This window comes from Gymnoscopelus microlampas, assembly GCF_963454915.1.
Source record: "Gymnoscopelus microlampas genome assembly, chromosome: 2".
Classification (NCBI taxonomy): domain Eukaryota; kingdom Metazoa; phylum Chordata; class Actinopteri; order Myctophiformes; family Myctophidae; genus Gymnoscopelus; species Gymnoscopelus microlampas.
The window spans coordinates 32,295,817-32,314,981 of NC_139939.1; the positions used below are offsets into that span (position 1 = coordinate 32,295,817).

A 19,165-nucleotide genomic window follows, 5' to 3' on the forward strand; every position below is an offset into this window, starting at 1 on the left:
ACGATAAAAACAAATAAAACAAACAATGATAGCATGTGATACCAGATCACACTTGGCTTTATATTCCCAGAATGTAGAACTGTCTTACCGGAAGTCCATCTCAGCCAGGGTCTCCAGGAGCTCAGTCCTAACCAGCCAATAGGAGCAGTCCCTCAGGGCCAGAAGGTCAATCAGCAGTTGTAAGCCCAGTTCACTCAGAGTACTGCTGCACACTGTCATGATGCAGTGCTGAAATATACACACACACATACACTGTCATGATGCAGTGCTGAAATATACACACACACACACACATACACTGTCATGATGCAGTGCTGAAATATACACACACACACACATACACTGTCATGATGCAGTGCTGAAATATACACACCACATACACTGTCATGATGCAGTGCTGAAATAGACACACCACATACACTGTCATGATGCAGTGCTGAAATAGACACACCACATACACGGTCATGATGCAGTGCTGAAATAGACACACCACATACACTGTCATGATGCAGTGATGAAATACGCGCACACACGCACACATACACACACACACGGTCATGATGCAGTGCTAAAATACGCGTGCACACACACACTGTCATCATGATGCAGTGCTGAAATACACACAGTCACACACACACAATCATGATAAAGTGCTGAAATACACACACACACACACACACACACACACACACACACACACACACACACACACACACACACACACACACACACACACACACACACACACACACACACACACACACACACACCACATACACTGTCATGATGCAGTGCTGAAAAATACAGACAACAGATACTGTCCATTGAAATCTCAGAAGAATCCCTCTCTACCACACATGCCATGTAGATGCATGCATGCATGCACATACACACACGAGGATGCCTGTCTGCCTGCCTCTTACCCTGACTGCAGAGCAAGCCATCTTGCAGGTGACTGAGGACTCGTCTTTTAGAGTCATATGTAGCAAAGGCATCAAGTCCACCAGGGACAGAGGGTTACCTGCAGGACAGAGGGACGAGGATGGAGAGGAGAGGAAAAGCGAAAAGAAGAAGAAATTAGTTACAGTATGTTTTATTTTTATGTGAATTTACACTTTACACTAGACTGGTTCATTTCGGTATTTAATATTGTTTCCGTTTAACCACTTAAAGCCTCTATATTTAGTAAACTAATACTAGTTGACTGGGGTCGGCTTTGTACTTTCACTTTACATTTTTTTATTTTGGTCATCAGTTCACTATGCAAACAATATACTCCATTCGCATCGTACTTTTCCGTCAACACCAAATCTCTAGAAAATAGCAGATCTACAAGCTGAACACGAGTTGTGAATGTTCCCCCCAGAAAAGGATACTAGGGTTCAAGTGGTTAAAACAATAACACACACACACACACACACACACACACACACACACACACACACACACACTACTGACCTGTTGCGCTCTGCACACTGGCCAGCCAGGTGTGTATGTTATAGCGTGTTTTGGTGACTGCAGCTTGGATAATGGCTCCACAGAGGATGGCAGTGGCTCCTCTGATCTGAGGGTCCCCGTGTTGCACAAGGCACAACACATCACTGATATACTGCTGCTCTGCAAGGAGACAGAGGAGAGACACAGGGTGAGCAACAGGGCTGGGGTGGAGACACGTTTATGTGGATTTGTATACAACTAAGCTACAATCTTATTCTCTATGTCTAAAAATATCATGTGTAACTGTTATACAATACATAAGGGAGGGAAATAAACACAAGTCACTAGACAAAGAAATGTTGTCAAATTTGGCTGTTGTTCCGTTTTATTTATTCTGACCTGCCGCCATGCTTGAAAACCAGACATAATTCACACATCCTCTTCTACTTGTAAAAACAAAGAGGATCGAGAATTCTGGTACTTATTGTTGGCTTTGACCACATGTTTCCTCCAGTTATGTAGGCACCTTTGCTGTCACAGCCCCTAAACTGTGGAACAGCATAACCCCTCCGTATCAGACCTGCCCCCTCCACTAAATCCTTTAAGTCCAGGCTCAATACTCTTATTCACTAACATTTTAATTCTCCTGATGTAGCCGATTCTTTGTTTCGTTTTTCTTGATGACTCCCTGTGTTTTTACTGTTTTTATTGCTAATTGTTTATTTGTGCCTTTAAGCTGTATGTTTTGTTTAATCGGATAGTACAGTGAGTGACAGGAAACATGGAGAGAGACAGGGAATGCTACGCAGAAAAGGTTGTCGGGCTCGGGAATCGAATTGGAGCCTATTGGCGCCCATTTATAAATTAATTTGACTTGACTTAAACGTGTGTGTGTGTGTGTGTGTGTGTGTGTGTGTGTGTGTGTGTGTGTGTGTGTGTGTGTGTGTGTGTGTGTGTGTGTGTGTGTGTGTGTGTGTGTGTGTGTGTGTCTGTCTGTGTCTGTGTCTGTGTCTGTGTGTGTGTGTGTGTGTGTGTGTATTTTTATGTGTGTGTATGTCTTCAAGGTTAGGCGTGCTCAACTACAAACAAACTGTAGTCTTTGAACTCTGCCGGGTGTACATTCCAAGCAATACTGACATGGGAAGAAAAACAACGCGCTCACAAGTAGACCAATAGTTTGTTGCTGCTGCATATAAAATCCTCTAAAAAGACATCTACTTGTGAGTGTGGTTGTTTTTTGATAGGCAAGTCCATACCCTCTGCAGGGATTCCGTCCAGCGGTTCCAAGTACAGGGAGTTGAAGAAGGCTTCAGGGTGCAGCGCTGCTGCAGCCCCAATGCAGCTGACCGCCAGGGCCTTTACGCTCACACGAACCTCCTTGTCGGGGATCAAACCTGGAGAAAACATTAGCAACATAAACATTACGCTGCTAGGATGAATGTGAAGGCCAAAGACGAAGTTGCTAATCAGTTAGTAAACTGCAGAGCAGACCTATGTTTAACCCATTCAAACCGGGAAAGCATCTGTGTCATTTTAGATTTTCTTTTGTGGAAAATCTTTAAAAAACTACTGGTTTAGAATCAGCCTCAGGTCTTAATGGGTTAAGTTCTATGGCGTTACTAATATGATGACGATCTTCGCAATGACAACTTTATTAACTCGAGGATTGAAGCAAAACATACAAATCTCACGACTGAAAATATTGGTCAGGACAAGTTCCAATCCATGATTTGTGAAATGGCATGAAATGACCCCCCCACACTAGCACTCTGTTTCCTTAACTATTAGTGGCAGAATATGTAAAATGATAAATTTAAATTGTAAATTTCAGTATTATCATTCTAAACAGACTATGCTCTTGTTGTTCTACATACAGCCAACAAGTTGTAGAAAAATCATAGATTAAATCGCTTTTATGAATTAACTGAGACCATTCGTGTTTTATGGAAGATGCTATTGAACATGTATTCTATTGCTAATTCAAATACTCTTTAATGCCAAAATAAAATATTGGGAGTGATTTTCATATGGCCTCTATGAAATCCAAATGGCAGAAATCCATCTCCACGACAGAGAACTTTAATCCATGACTAACTGCTTCTTTCACACTCACCATTCTTCTGTCCCGTCAGAAGGAAGGAGGCAGCAAGAAGCCGTACGCAGTGCACCAGTGGCTCCGCCCCCTGGTCCGTATAGTGGCCTATTGGACCCTTTATTCTTGACGGCTAAGAGACAGATGGCACGGTTAGCCAATCAGATATGAGATATATGGTGAAGGGTGCATGTATATAGCGCCTTAATCCAAAGCGCTTTACAATGTGTATTACATTCACCCATTCACACACACATTCACACAGGCACCAACCTGCTCATCGGGAGCAGTTAGGGGTTCAGTGTCTTGCTCAAGGATACTTAGACATTAACAGTGTGTATGTGTGTGTGTGTACCTTATTGTCTGGTTCAGGTTCAGTAGGTTCTTCCTTTGGTATGAAGCGGTCCACACTGCTGTCTGAAGCCTGCCTGTTGTGACCTCGACCTTCCAGGAGATGAGGCTTGCTTAAAGCTATAGATACACACACAATGCGGTTACAGTAAAAGTAATGAATATGTAAAGGCTAGCGAGGTATAATCATTCCTGTCGGGCGGAAACCTTATATGTCCAAAACAGACACTGAAAGAGATCTCCATACTGTATATGGGCATGATTATTGGTCAGATCGGCGGTGCCTTGTAGGTGTGAGGGCCGCATAGCGCCCCAAACTCTAGATGTGAGGGCCTCTGCCCCTCTAGTTTATAAAACCCACAGACACACTTAACCACTTTCACTTAATCTTTTAATCTTTTTTTAAATAGCAACTTTTGCGTGCCACTGTAGTTAGTATGACAAAGTATTTCATTCCTTTAAAGATATATATAAAAAGCCCAACAGCAACGATATACTGTATGTGTGAATACAACATACCCAGTGCTGACTGTGAGAAGGGTTCTGGGCGTTCTTCAGAGGAAGGTGGCGCGCCCTCATCTTCCTCATCCTGCAGTGTTCCAATCTGCATCCCCGAGTACTGGCTCTCACTGCCATCCAACACCTTCAGCGTGTAAAACAGAGACAGGGGGGGCAATCGATGTACTTCAGTGCTCTAAGATCACTAACTAGAATAGTAACTCTGAGTTACTCTGAGTGCATGTCAGAGACAGTGCTTCTCTCTAAACACACTGTTGGATCATGCTCGGGTCAACGCAACACAGAACAAACCAACTTCATACAGGATTAAGCACAGCCTTGAGGCCTCTATGGTAATGGTTGCCACACTCCCTGATACGTTAAAGGCAGAATAAAGGTTAAGCGTTTGATCTAGACATGCTTTCCTGTCTCAATTCAATTTAATTGTATATTTTATTTGTACAACAAGCGTTCTCTGATTAGCATTAGTGTAACTAATGAATGCTACAAAGGAAACTGGTTCTGCTAGAACTACACTTTTTATAGTATTTATGTTTTTGCCCTAAGAGGTCTGCCCTCAACTGACAGACCTGATATCCCTTTTCAGCTTTAACTAGAGCAGTGGTTCTCAACCTTTTCTGGATCAGAGCCCGCTAGTGTGTTCGCGGCTTACCCATCTGACCACTTAGGCAGCAGATATTTCAGAGCATGATTATTTTAATGATCAATCAATTGGCTGTGTTCTAGCTTGGATCAATGGAAGCTAGAAGCTAGAAGAAAACAAATTTCTCCTACAAGGCTTTAAGGAACAAATACCATGACATTATATTATCATCAAATTCTTAGTATTTTGCCAGTTCTCTGAGAGCCCACTTGAAATATCCTCACTGCCCAGCAGTGGGCCCCGGACCACAGGTTGAGACTCGCTGAATTAAAGCAAATTCTGTCTGCCTCCAGGAACAAGGGAAGTGGAAACCAGGAATCTACAGAGACATGTGAAAGTCATATGGCCATCATGCTTCTCCTTTCAACTCTTCACTGCAAGCCAGTCACATGGGATGTTGGGGTTGCTTGTGTTTCCTGAGATATTTCTGGAATGTAAAATATCTTAACTTTGGAAGAAAATGACAAAACATTAAGGAAAAAAATGAATTGAAAATACTGGGAAATATTTGACTTTACAATGGTTTTATTCAAGTGTACTATCCTGTATTGATGGAAAGCATTTTTAATATTATTTGAAATGATTTAAGCAATTAATTAAAACCTCCCCAATACATACTCGACTTATACTAATACTGGACTGGATGCATTTAACCACTTAAACCCTATGTACTTCGGTGACTGGGGTCACCCAGGGGTCCATACTTGGCCCCCTCCTTTTTTCCTTCAACACCAAGTCTCTTTACTGAAAATAGCTGATCTACAAACTCACAACGCGCTGCGACACGCTGTGAGCTTGTAGATTGGCTTTTTACAACGAATGTCCGCCTATTTTTGTTGAATGTTCACCTATTACGACATGCCCAGAATAGGGACGCTAGGGTTCATGTGGTTAAGAGGATGCAACAATACAAAATAACTATAAAGTGTGCCACTGCAGTCTAAAACAGGCACCCTGTTATTACATGATGTATGACGGAAATATACATCAAGTACTTAGAACTAGAATAAGGCCATTGTAAAAGGTTTCTGGATACTGACTGACATATTAAGAAAGTCAGCAGGAGTGGACGGTAAGCAAGGGATAATTCCGTGCACGGGTTCGACGAACAAGCGGAACGAAACGAGAAGGAATGAAAAAGGATCCACAGACAAGCAAACCCCTCCCACTTGGTCAAAAGTGTCCAATCGGCTGACCTTGTCGCTAGTGTTAGATGAGGAAGTGGCATAGAAGGAGGAAGAGGAGGAGAAAGAGGAAGAGGAAGAAGAGGAGGTGTAGACGGAAGAGTCACTGTCTGTGGCATCGGGCCCCTCGGTGGAAGTCGGTGAGGGTGGGGGCGGCTCGATGACCCGCGCCAACGGAGAGCGCGACTGCGACGGAAGGGGGATATGGGAGAGGGGGCAAGACCATGGTGGTAGAATGAGCAGAACGGACAAACACATTTGAAAAGCAAAGGACCTTCGAAGGCAGTAAATTAAAGTAAAATTCCCCCCTGCCTCTCAAGTAAAACAAATGTCCTTTTGGAGGAAAAATCAACACACACACAAACACATTATCCTTTTTATGTATTTTAACTAAAATAATTCAGCTCAACTCATTCCTTGAAATATCCAAGTGCACCATTTGATTTTCATATTTTCTTTACTTTTTGTCCATTCTGCTAATTCTAATTCTATGAATTATAGCACCATCCGAAAAGCAGGTACTAGGTCAGGGACAATTGTCAAAAGTTATAAGAATCCATGGTTATTAAATCTTTATATATCCAGGGATCACTTTCCCACCCACACACAAATACACACACACACACACACACCCAGGCCAAAACTCTTTGAACTGTATTGATGAGCCTCTCTTACTCGGACACCCAACACACTCGTACTGACCAGCTCTGCCACGTCTGAAGGGGTGACGGCTGAGTCCGGACCCTCCGTGGTGGTCTGGGAGGAGTCACTGGGTGGGAGCGAGGGGTCGTTTGTACCTAGCAGCACCCCTGCCTCTGCTAAGGGCCCACCCTCCGGTGTGACATTCTCTGGTGTGGTGTAGTCCGCCGTCTCCGGGGTAACGTTGGCCCCGCCGCTGGAGCTTCGACTGAGCATGTCCTCGTCGTTGGGTGACTCTGGCGTGTCGGACGCAGACGTACCACCGCCACCCTGCTCTGACGAGGCACTGATGTCCACAGAGTCACCAGGCTGCAGGGTATGCTGGGAGGAGCGTGGCTGCTCAGTGATGATGTCCACCTGGGCAGTAGAGGAACCCTCAGTCCCCACTACTGACGCTAAGGGAGAGGGAACCACACACTTTTAATTAAAAAACCTGTCCACATGTCTATCACTGCACATTATGAGGCTGATTTCAGTATATAATGGACTATCATGGATGGATTAACCCATTGAGACCTGAAGCCAATTCTACATGTCTCCTAAATCTCAACAGTATTCTGAAAAACGTATGTTTCTATATCAGTGGTGCTCAAACTTTTTCATGTCAAGGACCCCCAGAATGATATGTATTTGGCCGCGGACCCCCATCAAAATATTTTGTTCCAGGGACCCCCCAGAAGCAAAGATTTGAGTTAAAAATGTTCACTTTAAAAATCTGTATATTCAAAGATTTGCACACATTTTCACGATTTTTCAAAAATAGCAGATCTACAAGCTCGTAGCGCGGCACTCGGTGCCGCGCTATGAGCTTGTATATCTGCTATTTTTGAATAGCCTAAAGTGTAAAATAATGCTTTTTAGCTCAAATCTAAAAATGACAGAGTTCCAGGGCTCAATGGGTTAAGTCATTCATCCAATTTGTCTCACCTGCGAAGGCTCCAGTGGTCACCTCTGGCCTCTCAGCATCATCCTCTAGTACATCCTCCTCCCCAGACAAAATCTTACCTGGGACAAAACAAGGCTTGAAGGTTAACCTCAGTAACACATCAGCATGCACACGCTAATGTTAGTGGGCGAGAGTTAGAAAGGAGGAGAGATTGAAACAATAGTTATGCTGTGCAGAAGAGGAGACCACGGAGAGCATAGTCACCTTTCTGCTTCCTGAGGATGAGTGGACTGCAGGAAGACCCTCCCCCAGCTGAGAGTGGCAGGAAAGGGTAAGAAGAAACGGGTAGTGAGGAAGAGAAAAGCAGCAAAAGCTCTCATGGGAAAGACGAGTCCATCCCAAAGAAATTCAGGATAGGGGTTAGTGAGCAAAGAAAATGCTGAAAAGCATAAACCTTGGGCTGTGTCCCAAATCGCATGTACTGTACTACATAATCAAAAACAATCGATATGGATAGTATTGGGTAGTACAATCACACTTTAGCGACATCCCATAGAGTTAATCTACTGTTTCAAATGAGTTGCTCCAGATTTCTAATCGGTGGAGCAAGATTGGAGGGCTGGCCACGCAAGACTTGGTATTAAACCACACGAAATGTTAGGAAAGACCCACATCTAGTGGCCAGCAGGGATACTACACATATATGTTCCCATTTGCGTATTGTATATGAAACACTAGGCTGATTTTGTAATTTGTTTTCCAATTCAGGTAAAAACATTTTTTACAGCAGATTAAAAACTCATTGGTCTGATTGACACTAAACAGGGAGGTGACATGCCTTTATATTTTTTTGTCACAATTTTCTGTCATGCCAATTCACAACGTTTCCCCACCTGCATAGTCCCCATCACTGCTAACCTCTCAAGTTGGTCATGTGGGAGGGTGTAGACAACCTCGTGTCTCGTCTGATAGACATGAAGCCACCTACTGTTTCTTTTCACCTGACAGTGAGGCGTTTCACCGGCAGGCCCAGAGATTCCGCCAGACCAGTTCAGTCTAGGTGCCCCACCACAGAGACTGAATTGATCAGCTGTCAGCACAGAGACTTAATGTCATATTAAACATTTAAAATAAGAGCGCAATTGATCTGTAATACGCTGCATTTTGTTGCTGCACTTAAATATAGAATAAGTGTGAAACCATAGTTATATTGTACCGTTATTGTATAGCTATTAAGATATTTACCATAACTATTGAGGAATGACATTTTTTCCATATTGTGCAGTTCCAGTATGTGCAGGCACGTGCACCCCCTTCCACCCACCCCCATCCAGTAGCACCTAGACTTTTGTCTCAGTAGCACCTAGACCTGCCGGAAACCCTGAAGACGTGCCACATGCGGAGGAATACGCTATCCCTCTCAGATACGCTCCCGATTGAACAGTCGGACCAACCTGCAGGACTCGCTAGTGCAGTGACAAAGATCTTTCTCCCCTACTAGCTTCCTACCCGTGAACACAACCGATTGTGTTTGTTGGAGTGCCTGACATGCAGGGGCTTTACCCCTGCGCCAGGCGGGGACCCAGGTGACATGTTTTTTAATCACCAACATTATTATCCACTGCTGACCAGGAAGCTACGCTCTTTGAGAGATTGACATTGACAAAGTTTACCGATGAGGTCCAATATGCTGCCAGAGCGGGCACGGCTCTCTGCATCCTGGCGGAACACGGTGGCATGTGGAATACTGCCCACTGTGATGAGCATGTGCAGAAGCTCTGGGGGTGGAGTCCTAAACGCCTGCTGTAGAAGCTCTAGAGCAGCCGTGACCACGTTGTGATCCCTGTGCTGCGTGTAGTGGAGGGTCAGCTCATATACCTGCAATCATGCACACACATACAAAACAGAGGAGAAAGTGTAGAAGGCCTGAAACAGACTTGATGTAGACAAATACTTCAAGTTATGCATAGTTGATTTTCACGCATTGTTGCGTTCTAAATTGCGTGTCATTCGTAGCGCATGACCATGCAATGCATACATGACCTGCAGTCTCAAGGGTTGCTGAGCGACACACACAGTCTCTGTAATGGTAATCTCTCAAGAAAGACGAAGAAAGAAAAAAAATCCCCAAATGGGTTCCCAGATTTCTGAAATGGGAATGGACTGTCCGTAGCCTATTAACACATTCCCTGACATTGACAGAGATCTCCGTCATTTAAAATCCACCCGTTCACCGCCATTGACGGAGATCTCCGTAAAAAAAAATCTGTTTTTCACACAGAACCAGGAAACACGATCCAAAGCTTTACTGCTCCATTCACTTCCTGGTTAAAGTATTTGGGAAATATTCTGTATCTCGCCACCTGTGTTTTACTATGTTTTTTTGGCGAAACATGCCATTTTCAACTGGGTATAACAAGCGAACGGGAGGTCGCAATAAATCTTTTTTTTCACGGAAGCACAGTGAAACCCTCCGTGATTAGCAACCATCAGGGGATCGATCGTACTGGAGATAAATATTCTGTGGTTCTTGAAAGATTAGTCAGAATGCTTAAAAATGCTGGCAAAAGCTACAGCCTGGCAAGCTAAAACCCCTGGCAGTGAATGTGTTAATAAGAGCAATTTTGTCGGTGACATGTGTAGTTATGTTAAAACTACACCAAGTTCACCTCTCTTAGCAGCGTATGTGACGTGTGTTTTCTGTCTGTGTTGCATCAGACAGCTCAAGTGAGCGTGCTTCAGTGAGTTGCTCACTGCACACATCAGAGAAAGCGCATGTCAGAGAGAGATTCAATTAATTGGTTGTCGGGTTTCAGGTAGGGCTCTGGCTAATAAATTGCAGACCCTGCTGGGGCCGGGCCGGGTTCAAACACCACAGACTGGGCACGGGTTGGAGTTCTGGGCCCACGCAGGGCTCTAGTACACATCATTTCTCTCAGTGTACCTGCAGTAGCTGTTCGGGGGTGGGCTGCACATCAGCCTCTTTCCTCATAACTCCAAAGCTGCCTTTGAGACTGGTGGTGTTGACCTGCTGCTGCAGTAGAGGCATCAGGTAGCGCAGTGTTAACAGCACTCCAAGGATCAGGTGGCTGGGGTGCTCCTCATCCACTGGCACCAACAGACCTAGCAAAGGGATGGACAGAAGGTGTGAATCAAGTGTCTGATCTGACGGCGAGGGACAGGAAATCAGGATGTATGCCTACAGTGTGTGTGTTGGGTCTCCTTGTGCATCTGTAATTGCAGGGGTGAAAACTGGTTCTCTCAAAAAGGTGACACTGTCTTTTTGCCAGAAAACAAAGAAAATGATGAAGGTGTGACATAAGTATATCCAATAACTGTTTAGCTGCTAGATAGTGCAGGAGATACTATCTCCTCAGACAATAGGATGTAAACTAGCTGTCCAGGACATGGAATCTAAAAGCCAGGGCACTCGCTTCACAGACTTCAATGATTTAGAGCCGACAAATTGTTTGATCTGCTCGTATTCTGATAATGTTTATTGCAAAATTCAATTGATAAATGGCAAGAACTAAGGGTAATGTTTTACAGAACAGTTTACTGAGAGGTATTTCACTTGGTGCGTTGGTCCGTGCATGTGTGTGTGTCTCTATGATGCATTTTCTATTACAAGCAAACTGGCTTGTCTTCTTCATTCACTTTAATTCCCAAATATCCCCATATTTCTCTTTGTGCCCCCCGTTTATCAATGAGTTGGGGTGTTGTTGGCACAACTGCCATTTCTTATTTCTCAAAACGACATGGGAAAGTTGTCTGCTCTTTTCACACATTTCTTTTTTTTTAATTTAGAGAAGCCAAGCATTTTTTCCCCCCTTTTTCTCCCCAATTTCTGTTATGCCAATTAATTCCTCCCCACACACACATTTCTGTGTTGTCACTACTGTTGTATCCTACTGACTCACCTGCCAGTGATGAGCCCCCACAGGTGCCACCCCAGCCCGTAGGAATACATGCAGTGACAAATATCACCCTCCCCGCCGGCTTCCCTCCCCCTTATCTAACTATTATTACTTTTTTGCGTATCTTCACGTGGATGACATATTTTGAGGTAAAATGGCAAGTTTTGCCAAAAGGTGACAAGTTTGCACCCCTGGTAATTGAACATGTACATGCAACAGTAGATTAGTGTGTACACCAACAAGATTAGTCTAGATGTAAGTGCATGTACAGTATCTGCAATAGCACTGTGTGTGTGTGTGTGTGTGTGTGTGTGTGTGTGTGTGTGTGTGTGTGTGTGTGTGTCTGAAAGTGCATGGGTGTGTGTCGTACCCAGCAGTACATTAAGCAGCCAAGTATAGAAGTAGGTGCTGCGTCTGGAGTGTTGACACACGCTGACGGCTGAGCTGGCTGCTGTCCGTCTGATGGTGGGGGAGCTGGACTTCAGGCTGGCTACCAATGACTTCAACAGCACCTGACACACATAACATTCAATAAGCATTTAGTTTCCAAGATAGCTTTCAAGCTTCGGGACGCGTAGTGATATCTTGTAGATCTACTATTTTCGGCATACAACTAAGTATCAATTAAAGATACTAGACCATACCCGGTCGACGCATCCGTGGGGGGATATGCGCACATGATCTGGCAACCCAGGAGGCGACATTGTTTGACAGATAAACGCTAATAAGAAGCTGAGATTTGATGAAATTGAAAAACGGGCTTCACAGTTAAGTTCAGATGGTAATGGTCAATGGCTGTGTGCAAAATCAGAGGAATTGGTCCAGGCACTGAGGAGAACCGGGTAGTGACACCACTACAAACAAACGGACGGACAGACAAACAGAGGTTACTAGAATTATAGTAGGATAATATTATATAGAGAGGGTAAACAGGTATATAAGGTATCTAACTGGAGCATCCTCTAGAATTGTGTTGCATGAACAACTTAGGTCTGGAAAGAGATTCATTTCATTTTAGTGAGGGCAAATCCAAAAATATTAATACAAAGATTTAGGAGTCAATTTATCATGCAATGTAACCTATTAGTATTACATAACAGGTGTGTAGCTGTGTGTGCATTTGACTGCACCTTGATCTCGCCATCATTGGCAAAGTGCCCCAGGGCAGACATGATCTTGGGCATGGCTGCAGCCAGAGTCTCTTGTACCGACTCCTCCTGCCGCTTGGTGATTCTGGTTAGGCACGGCAACAGGTTAACCAAGTAGGGCCTGGAGAAAAGGACAGGGTGGAGCAAAGGGATGGAAACGCCATGTGTGGAGATCGAATAAAAGAGAAGAGAGAGAGAACGAATGTGACAATACTGCTACTGCAATGCAACACCAAAAACCCAACAAACAAAACAAATGAACAGTTATATTCCAGTGGAATGTGCATGTGTATTTATACCTGCATTTCTGTGGTCTGATGAGGTGGGCAAGCTCTGCAAACCTCCAAAGAGCTGCCCTCAGACTCCGAGAGGCACCATTCTGCCAACGATACACATCATCAACCTACTTCACCAGCTAGCAAACACCATGCATAGGGCACTTACACTTTCACAATGCACATGAGAATAACCCCAGAATATGCTGTGATATTCATTGTGAACATACCTTTTTAATCTCTTTGTACAGCTCCAGCTGTAGTCTAGGCAGGTTGGAGTCCATCAATGCCTGTGGACAGATGAATTCACAAATCCTTGTTCCACAATGTTATACCATATTACATAAAGCCTGTGCATTAGTCAAGTCAATGAGTGACAAGTGCAATTTGAAAGACACAAAAGGCTGAAATGATTTAATATAATATTATTATGGGTCCTCCTCACTTTGATGATTTTGTTCAGGCACTCATCAGCCACCATCCGCACATCTGATTCGCTGTCATCGCTACAGAGCAGGAACATCTCCATGGCGATCCCCAGGAGTTTCTGGAACTCAGGAGACGTTCTGATCCCAGAACCATAGATACAAAAACAAAGGGAGAAGGGTCATTACGCACAGACAAACGCATAATGACAAACAAAAACACAGTATAACAATCCAGATTATTAGACCAAGAGTAGCTAGCATGTTCAAATAGATTTGGTGGGACAGGATGAGTCATTGTGGCATCTTTCTTATTGATGTTTATGGACATTGTATCATGGTAGTTACTATGGCTACGGTCAGTGGACCAGAGAGTGAGCCTGCAGGCTAATTAAGAAGATGCAAACTACAGAATAGAGGCCCAGCATTGCAGTTCCAGTTTACAGTAATTATGTTCATTGTTCATGGAATGGGGCGTATGATGGCGAGAAGTGTGTGTGTGACAATGTTAGTCAACAACACTGAGGTCATTGATCATGTGTTTGTAGAGCTCAATCAGGAACTGTATGTGAAACAGGCTGAAATGTGATGATGAATGAAATGGAATAATATATAATATAACAGTGATCATCTTCAGCAGTGAACTTCAAGGCTGTCCTCCGAATGAACCCTGGTATGTACAATTTATTGTGTGGTTCCATCTGGACCTTGACTAAAGACTTTATATGACACAATCAGCCCCTTTCAAACGGGGTACCTAATTGCCATCAGTAAGACAAGCAGGATACAGAAATCTGTGGCCAACCAGATACAGAAATCTGTGGCCCACCATCAAAATGCTTATAGCTCAGATACTGCCAGGCCTACCTCAAAGACTGAGCCACAATGTTCTCACATATGGTCAGGCAGTGGGTCACTCTGTCCTTCTTTGTGGTCGCCTGCTCCTTTTTCCTGTGGAAAGACAGAGGTAGGGAACATGAGGAGAATTGAAAGCAGGAAAGAAAGGCCAGCTTTAATTTCAATCCAAAGCAGAAGTTTACCTCAAAGACACAAGTTCTCACAATGACTCAAGAAAGGCTAGATAATACTAAGATAATAAATACATTTTTGACTTCTTGCCATTGGCAGAGATAGCCCGTCCAACTAATTTTGTATACGTAAGTAAGTGTATATTTTAGTAGATCTCAGTGTACATTTTCAAACCTCATTCACTGTAATTTATGTTGAAATGGTGTGGAAAGCACTCTACGAGACTTTATATTTGCTTGGTATAGGTAGATCACCCTTTTGAAAATCACTACACTTAAAAGAATTACTGTTAAGCCAAATTTGAATACACATATAATAGTTCCTTACAAGCGCTGCATTTCGAACTCGAGTTTGAGCTTGAATATGGCTTTTAATATAGTGAGTTACAGCTGAGCTAATGTTGACTAACAATTGCAGGTGCATTCTATAATGTATAGTGAATCTGGACAATGTGAACAAACAAGATATCTCACAAATAAAGTAATCTTGGGAAACATGGTCGAGGTTTATGTAAACTATGGAGGATTATGTTGAAAAAAGACAATGAATGGCATGTAGTAACACTGGCATGGTCCTTAATTACTGCCGATACTTTGTCCTTCTGTACAATGCAATGAGAGGTAAACTGAATCTGTAAAGGGTGAATGCAGATCTACATTATTATCTTCAACTCATCAGATTAAAGTGCCATTCATCTCAACCTGTGTAGAATATATGAAGAGGTCAAGGATTCCATCTAGGGATGAGTGGGATTCTGGGTGATAAAAAACATCTTTGACATGCACAGGACGTGGGAGTTTTGACAGCTTTACAGGGAATGTGGCAAGTGGGAGCATGCCTCTGGATAATCGGGTCAACCGGAGATTTTTTTCCATGGCAAGACCAATGTGACACAATAATTGTTTTATAGAACAAGCAAGGGATAAGTCCAGGGCCAAATCCTGTTAGTAGTCATTCTGCGCAACTGGTGAAATGGCGGCCTGAGAGGCTGTGAGATAATTTTCTACATATAAACATGCATTTCTTCACTTGCCCTGGCTAAAGGGAGTGATAAAAGGACCAAGAGTGATATTTAGTAACGCCTTTCGGTTGATTATTGATAACGCCTATGGCTGGTGGTATGACCGGTAGCTGACCCATTAGTGCAAGCAAATCTGTGTTCTAATGGCACCATAAGTGACCTCGCTGTATTACAAACATGGCCGTCAGCTAAACTGATAAAAACTTTCTTCTCATCTTTGTGACTAAATAAAGCTATGGGTATGTGATGTGATGAACAAATTACTGCATGCATACCCACATGTAGCACAGTGGCTAAGAGCCTCTGCCTGAAGACTATGAAACTAAGCCCAATGTCTCCCCCGGTCAAAGCTAGTGGTTAAAATATTTGGTTTAGAGTCCTTTCAATCTATGGTTACTGTACATGCATAGACTCCAAACGGGCATATGCAATCTAATGGACTAATAACTGTACTGGGTATTTCCTGTGGTTGCGTTCTCGGTCACATGTTTGGATCATATCGTGGTGTAAAGATAATTCCTGTGACTAAATATCTTTCAGAAACCAGCTGTCTGCACATACTAAATCAGTGTGACACGTCCAATGTAAAGACACTGGTGCTCTGCAGGGAATTTGAGCTATTCCCTTCAGATCAGTTTAATGAACCCCTGGAATTCTTAGTCTTAGTCTCTTATTCAATAAGTTTGTCTTATTTGTTTCTGTAGTATATTGTATTAATTATGACTGTCTGTGTCTTACACCTTCATGCAAACCAAATTTCCCAGTTAGGAAAAATGTATCATTATGGAATATTATGCATTTCACTTGAACACACCGCCACTATTACCATCACAGAGACTACCAACAATGTTCTCTCGTGTAAGGGATGGTTTAAGATGGGCTGGAGGAGGGGCCAGGAAAAACAAAGATGCTGTTGCCTTTAGAGTCTATCGATTGAACCTAAACCAGGCTACAGTTCCAACAGTAACACTACTGTGGAGGTCCATCTAATGAATCGTTTCCCCTAATAAACAATATAACCCAAGGCCAGAAATAAATCGAGTCTGTGAAGTGTTAATGAAGCTTGTGTACAGGACAGCTACTTTGGCAGGTGCATGCGCATTTCGCTAGCCAACGTTTGCTCCGTTAGTTAGAAATGAACGTAATTAGTCAGGTGAGGGTATACTGTATACAATGCATGAACATCTGATGAGTAGTATATAATAATAATCTAGCCCTGAAACATGACTGTCATAAGCGTCATGTGAACCATGGCTAATAATAATCAGATGTATTGCATTTACCATGACTACTAGCTTGCACTTAGCTTAGCTTCCTTCAAGTTGGTTGGTTGGTAGCAGTGTTGCCATGTCCACTTATTATAAGCGACTGGGCTTATATTTCTGTGAAGTTGCTTGTAATCATTATTGGTAGATGCGGGTGCGGATGTTTGGGCTCGTTTCTAAAGTGTAGTTGCTTATTTGGGCTTGCTTCACAATTTTTGAAATTATTTTAACCAGTGGTTCTCAGATCTTTTCATGTCATGGTGGATGCATTTGTCCCTTAATCCACATCTGAAAAATAATTTGAGCCCTGTACCAGATTTGTTGAAATCTTCCAAATATTCCACATTTAATTCCAAGATTTTTGGACAATAGCAGATCTACAAGCTCACAACGCGTCGGCTATTTTCAATGTATACAGTATATAGGTTTAAAGTGCTCACAATGGCCTAATGCCCTATAGTTGCTTATTTTGGACTTGTTTTCCTAGACCTGGTTGCTTATTTCTCTCACAAACTTTGGCAACGCTGGTAGGTAGGCTGGTAAACCAAACAACCCCTGACAGTATAATAACCGCCTATCTGTGGACCACAGTGCTGACTTACTGTTTCTGAACCAGCTCCTCGGCAGTTGGCGGTCCCTGTTGTTGCTGGAATGACTTGAGAGACTCGAAGGCCTTCATCAATTTCTCCATGGTGGCCATTTTAGCAGCCAGTCAGTCGCTAGCTTGGCTAGCTTTAGCTGGCTACTATTTACAATTAGGGCTAGCTAGCCTAGCACGGTGGCGACAGAATAACAGCAAGCAGACTGTGAAGGGATGTGAGCGGCGGGCAGCGCGACGAGAGTGCTGCCACTACTCGCGACAGCTACTGGCAACGCTCCACCTTCAGGTTTTTAGTGCGGGGCAAGCTCCTTATTGCTTCACAGTAGAATCCGTTAATGAATGGGACGCTGCTTGATGAAAAGCCATCTTCTTTGGATGTACGTTCGTTGTTGTTGCCCTGACAAATCTCACCAAGGAAGTGGGAGATGTGACAGTTTGACAAGGGGGCGGGGTACGCGACAGCAGTGGCCAATCACGTGGAGAATTTTCGCTGACGGACAAGGGAAAAAAAGAACCAATCGGGAGGGAGGCTGGGGGAGGGGCGGGGAGTCAAGGCACAAAAAGTACCAAAAGTAGAAAGCACTAATTATGTAGAATGTCCCATTTTTATTTTTTTCCTCCAAATGTATAAAATGTATAAAAATCTTTTGAAAAAAGCAGATCTACAAGCTCACAATGCCTGAAATGTAGGACTGAAGTGCTTACGCGACAGCAGTGGCCAATCACGCGGAGAGTTTCCCCTGACGGACAGTAATAAAAAAGGACCAATCAGGAGGCGGTGAGCGAGGCTGGGGGAGGGGCGGAGAGGGTTGTTTTTGAGAGTCACGGGGTTGCTGGCTGCTTGCAGTCTCTTCTCTGATGCCTGATGAGGAGAACATGAAGATGTGTAGTGTCTTGTGTACTGTGTGTGTACCTGCTGCTAATGTAGGCTGCTGTTAAGAGTTCTCAGAATTATCGTCTCATCATGTGAACAATGTATTGGGTCAATGTTATAATTATGAAAAATAACTTCTCTCATTAAGCCTGCCTGCCTGCCTACCACACACACACACACACACACACACACACACACACACACACACACACACAAGATTGACATAATACAGTGTACAAGGGTGGGAGAAAAGGAGGAAAGAATTTACTCAAATCTGTATACCGATAGGCTACTGTACCGCAGGCAGCCCAAATGAATTTAAAATTCCCAGTCTATAAAATCCACTATAGAGGAAAGGATCTACAGTATTGAGGACCATTATTAGGATGCAACCCCATATCCAGCCACCATCAAGTGTAATTATTGGTTCAGTTGGGAGCAAATAGCCCCCCACCACACACACACACACAGATTTATAAACACCAAATGAAAAAAGAGACAAAAAGACATTTTTTTTTATACAAACGGCAGTGTATTATTTCATAATTACAAATGTCAGATATGGTACAACAACCAGTGATACAACTTGTACAAGAATTACAATGACTGCAGTGGTTGAACGACATGACTGTACAAATAAAAAAAGAAGAAAATAAAGAAGTCAAAGACCCTGTTAGAATACCAAGAAAATACATCAGTCCTTCCTTCCCTCCAGGAAAATTTCATTGATCTGATCTGACAAGTCTGGACTGATGAAAGCGAAGCACCGGTTAGCTTGCAATGATATATCGGTAGTTAT

At 43.3% G+C, this 19,165-nt stretch overlaps 1 protein-coding gene across 7 annotated transcripts in view; it reads right to left on the reverse strand.

Moving 5' to 3' along the window:
• The window catches only part of htt (huntingtin), a 48,661-nt gene extending 30,762 nt beyond the window's left edge, over positions 1 to 17,899 (reverse strand). For 2 of the 7 annotated variants that reach the window (XM_084074095.1, XM_084074090.1), the window contains exons 1-19: positions 17,494 to 17,899; positions 14,444 to 14,527; positions 13,597 to 13,717; positions 13,382 to 13,441; positions 13,176 to 13,255; positions 12,859 to 12,997; positions 12,099 to 12,240; positions 10,756 to 10,934; positions 9,485 to 9,689; positions 8,076 to 8,123; positions 7,853 to 7,930; positions 6,929 to 7,320; positions 4,400 to 4,523; positions 3,885 to 4,000; positions 3,551 to 3,662; positions 2,694 to 2,831; positions 1,459 to 1,617; positions 924 to 1,021; positions 89 to 228 (exon numbers count right to left, since the gene is read on the reverse strand). In XM_084074095.1, the coding sequence (XP_083930221.1) occupies positions 89 to 228; positions 924 to 1,021; positions 1,459 to 1,617; positions 2,694 to 2,831; positions 3,551 to 3,662; positions 3,885 to 4,000; positions 4,400 to 4,523; positions 6,929 to 7,320; positions 7,853 to 7,930; positions 8,076 to 8,123; positions 9,485 to 9,689; positions 10,756 to 10,934; positions 12,099 to 12,240; positions 12,859 to 12,997; positions 13,176 to 13,255; positions 13,382 to 13,441; positions 13,597 to 13,717; positions 14,444 to 14,527; positions 17,494 to 17,591 (2,513 nt within the window). In that variant the 5' untranslated portion in view covers positions 17,592 to 17,899. Of the gene's footprint in view, positions 1 to 88; positions 229 to 923; positions 1,022 to 1,458; positions 1,618 to 2,693; positions 2,832 to 3,550; positions 3,663 to 3,884; positions 4,001 to 4,399; positions 4,524 to 6,928; positions 7,321 to 7,852; positions 7,931 to 8,075; positions 8,124 to 9,484; positions 9,690 to 10,755; positions 10,935 to 12,098; positions 12,241 to 12,858; positions 12,998 to 13,175; positions 13,256 to 13,381; positions 13,442 to 13,596; positions 13,730 to 14,443; positions 14,528 to 17,493 lie in introns of those variants that run through there. The other 5 variants (XM_084074093.1, XM_084074089.1, XM_084074092.1 and 2 more) reach the window with 4 other exon arrangements.
• Between the last annotated feature and the right edge of the window lie 1,266 nt (positions 17,900 to 19,165).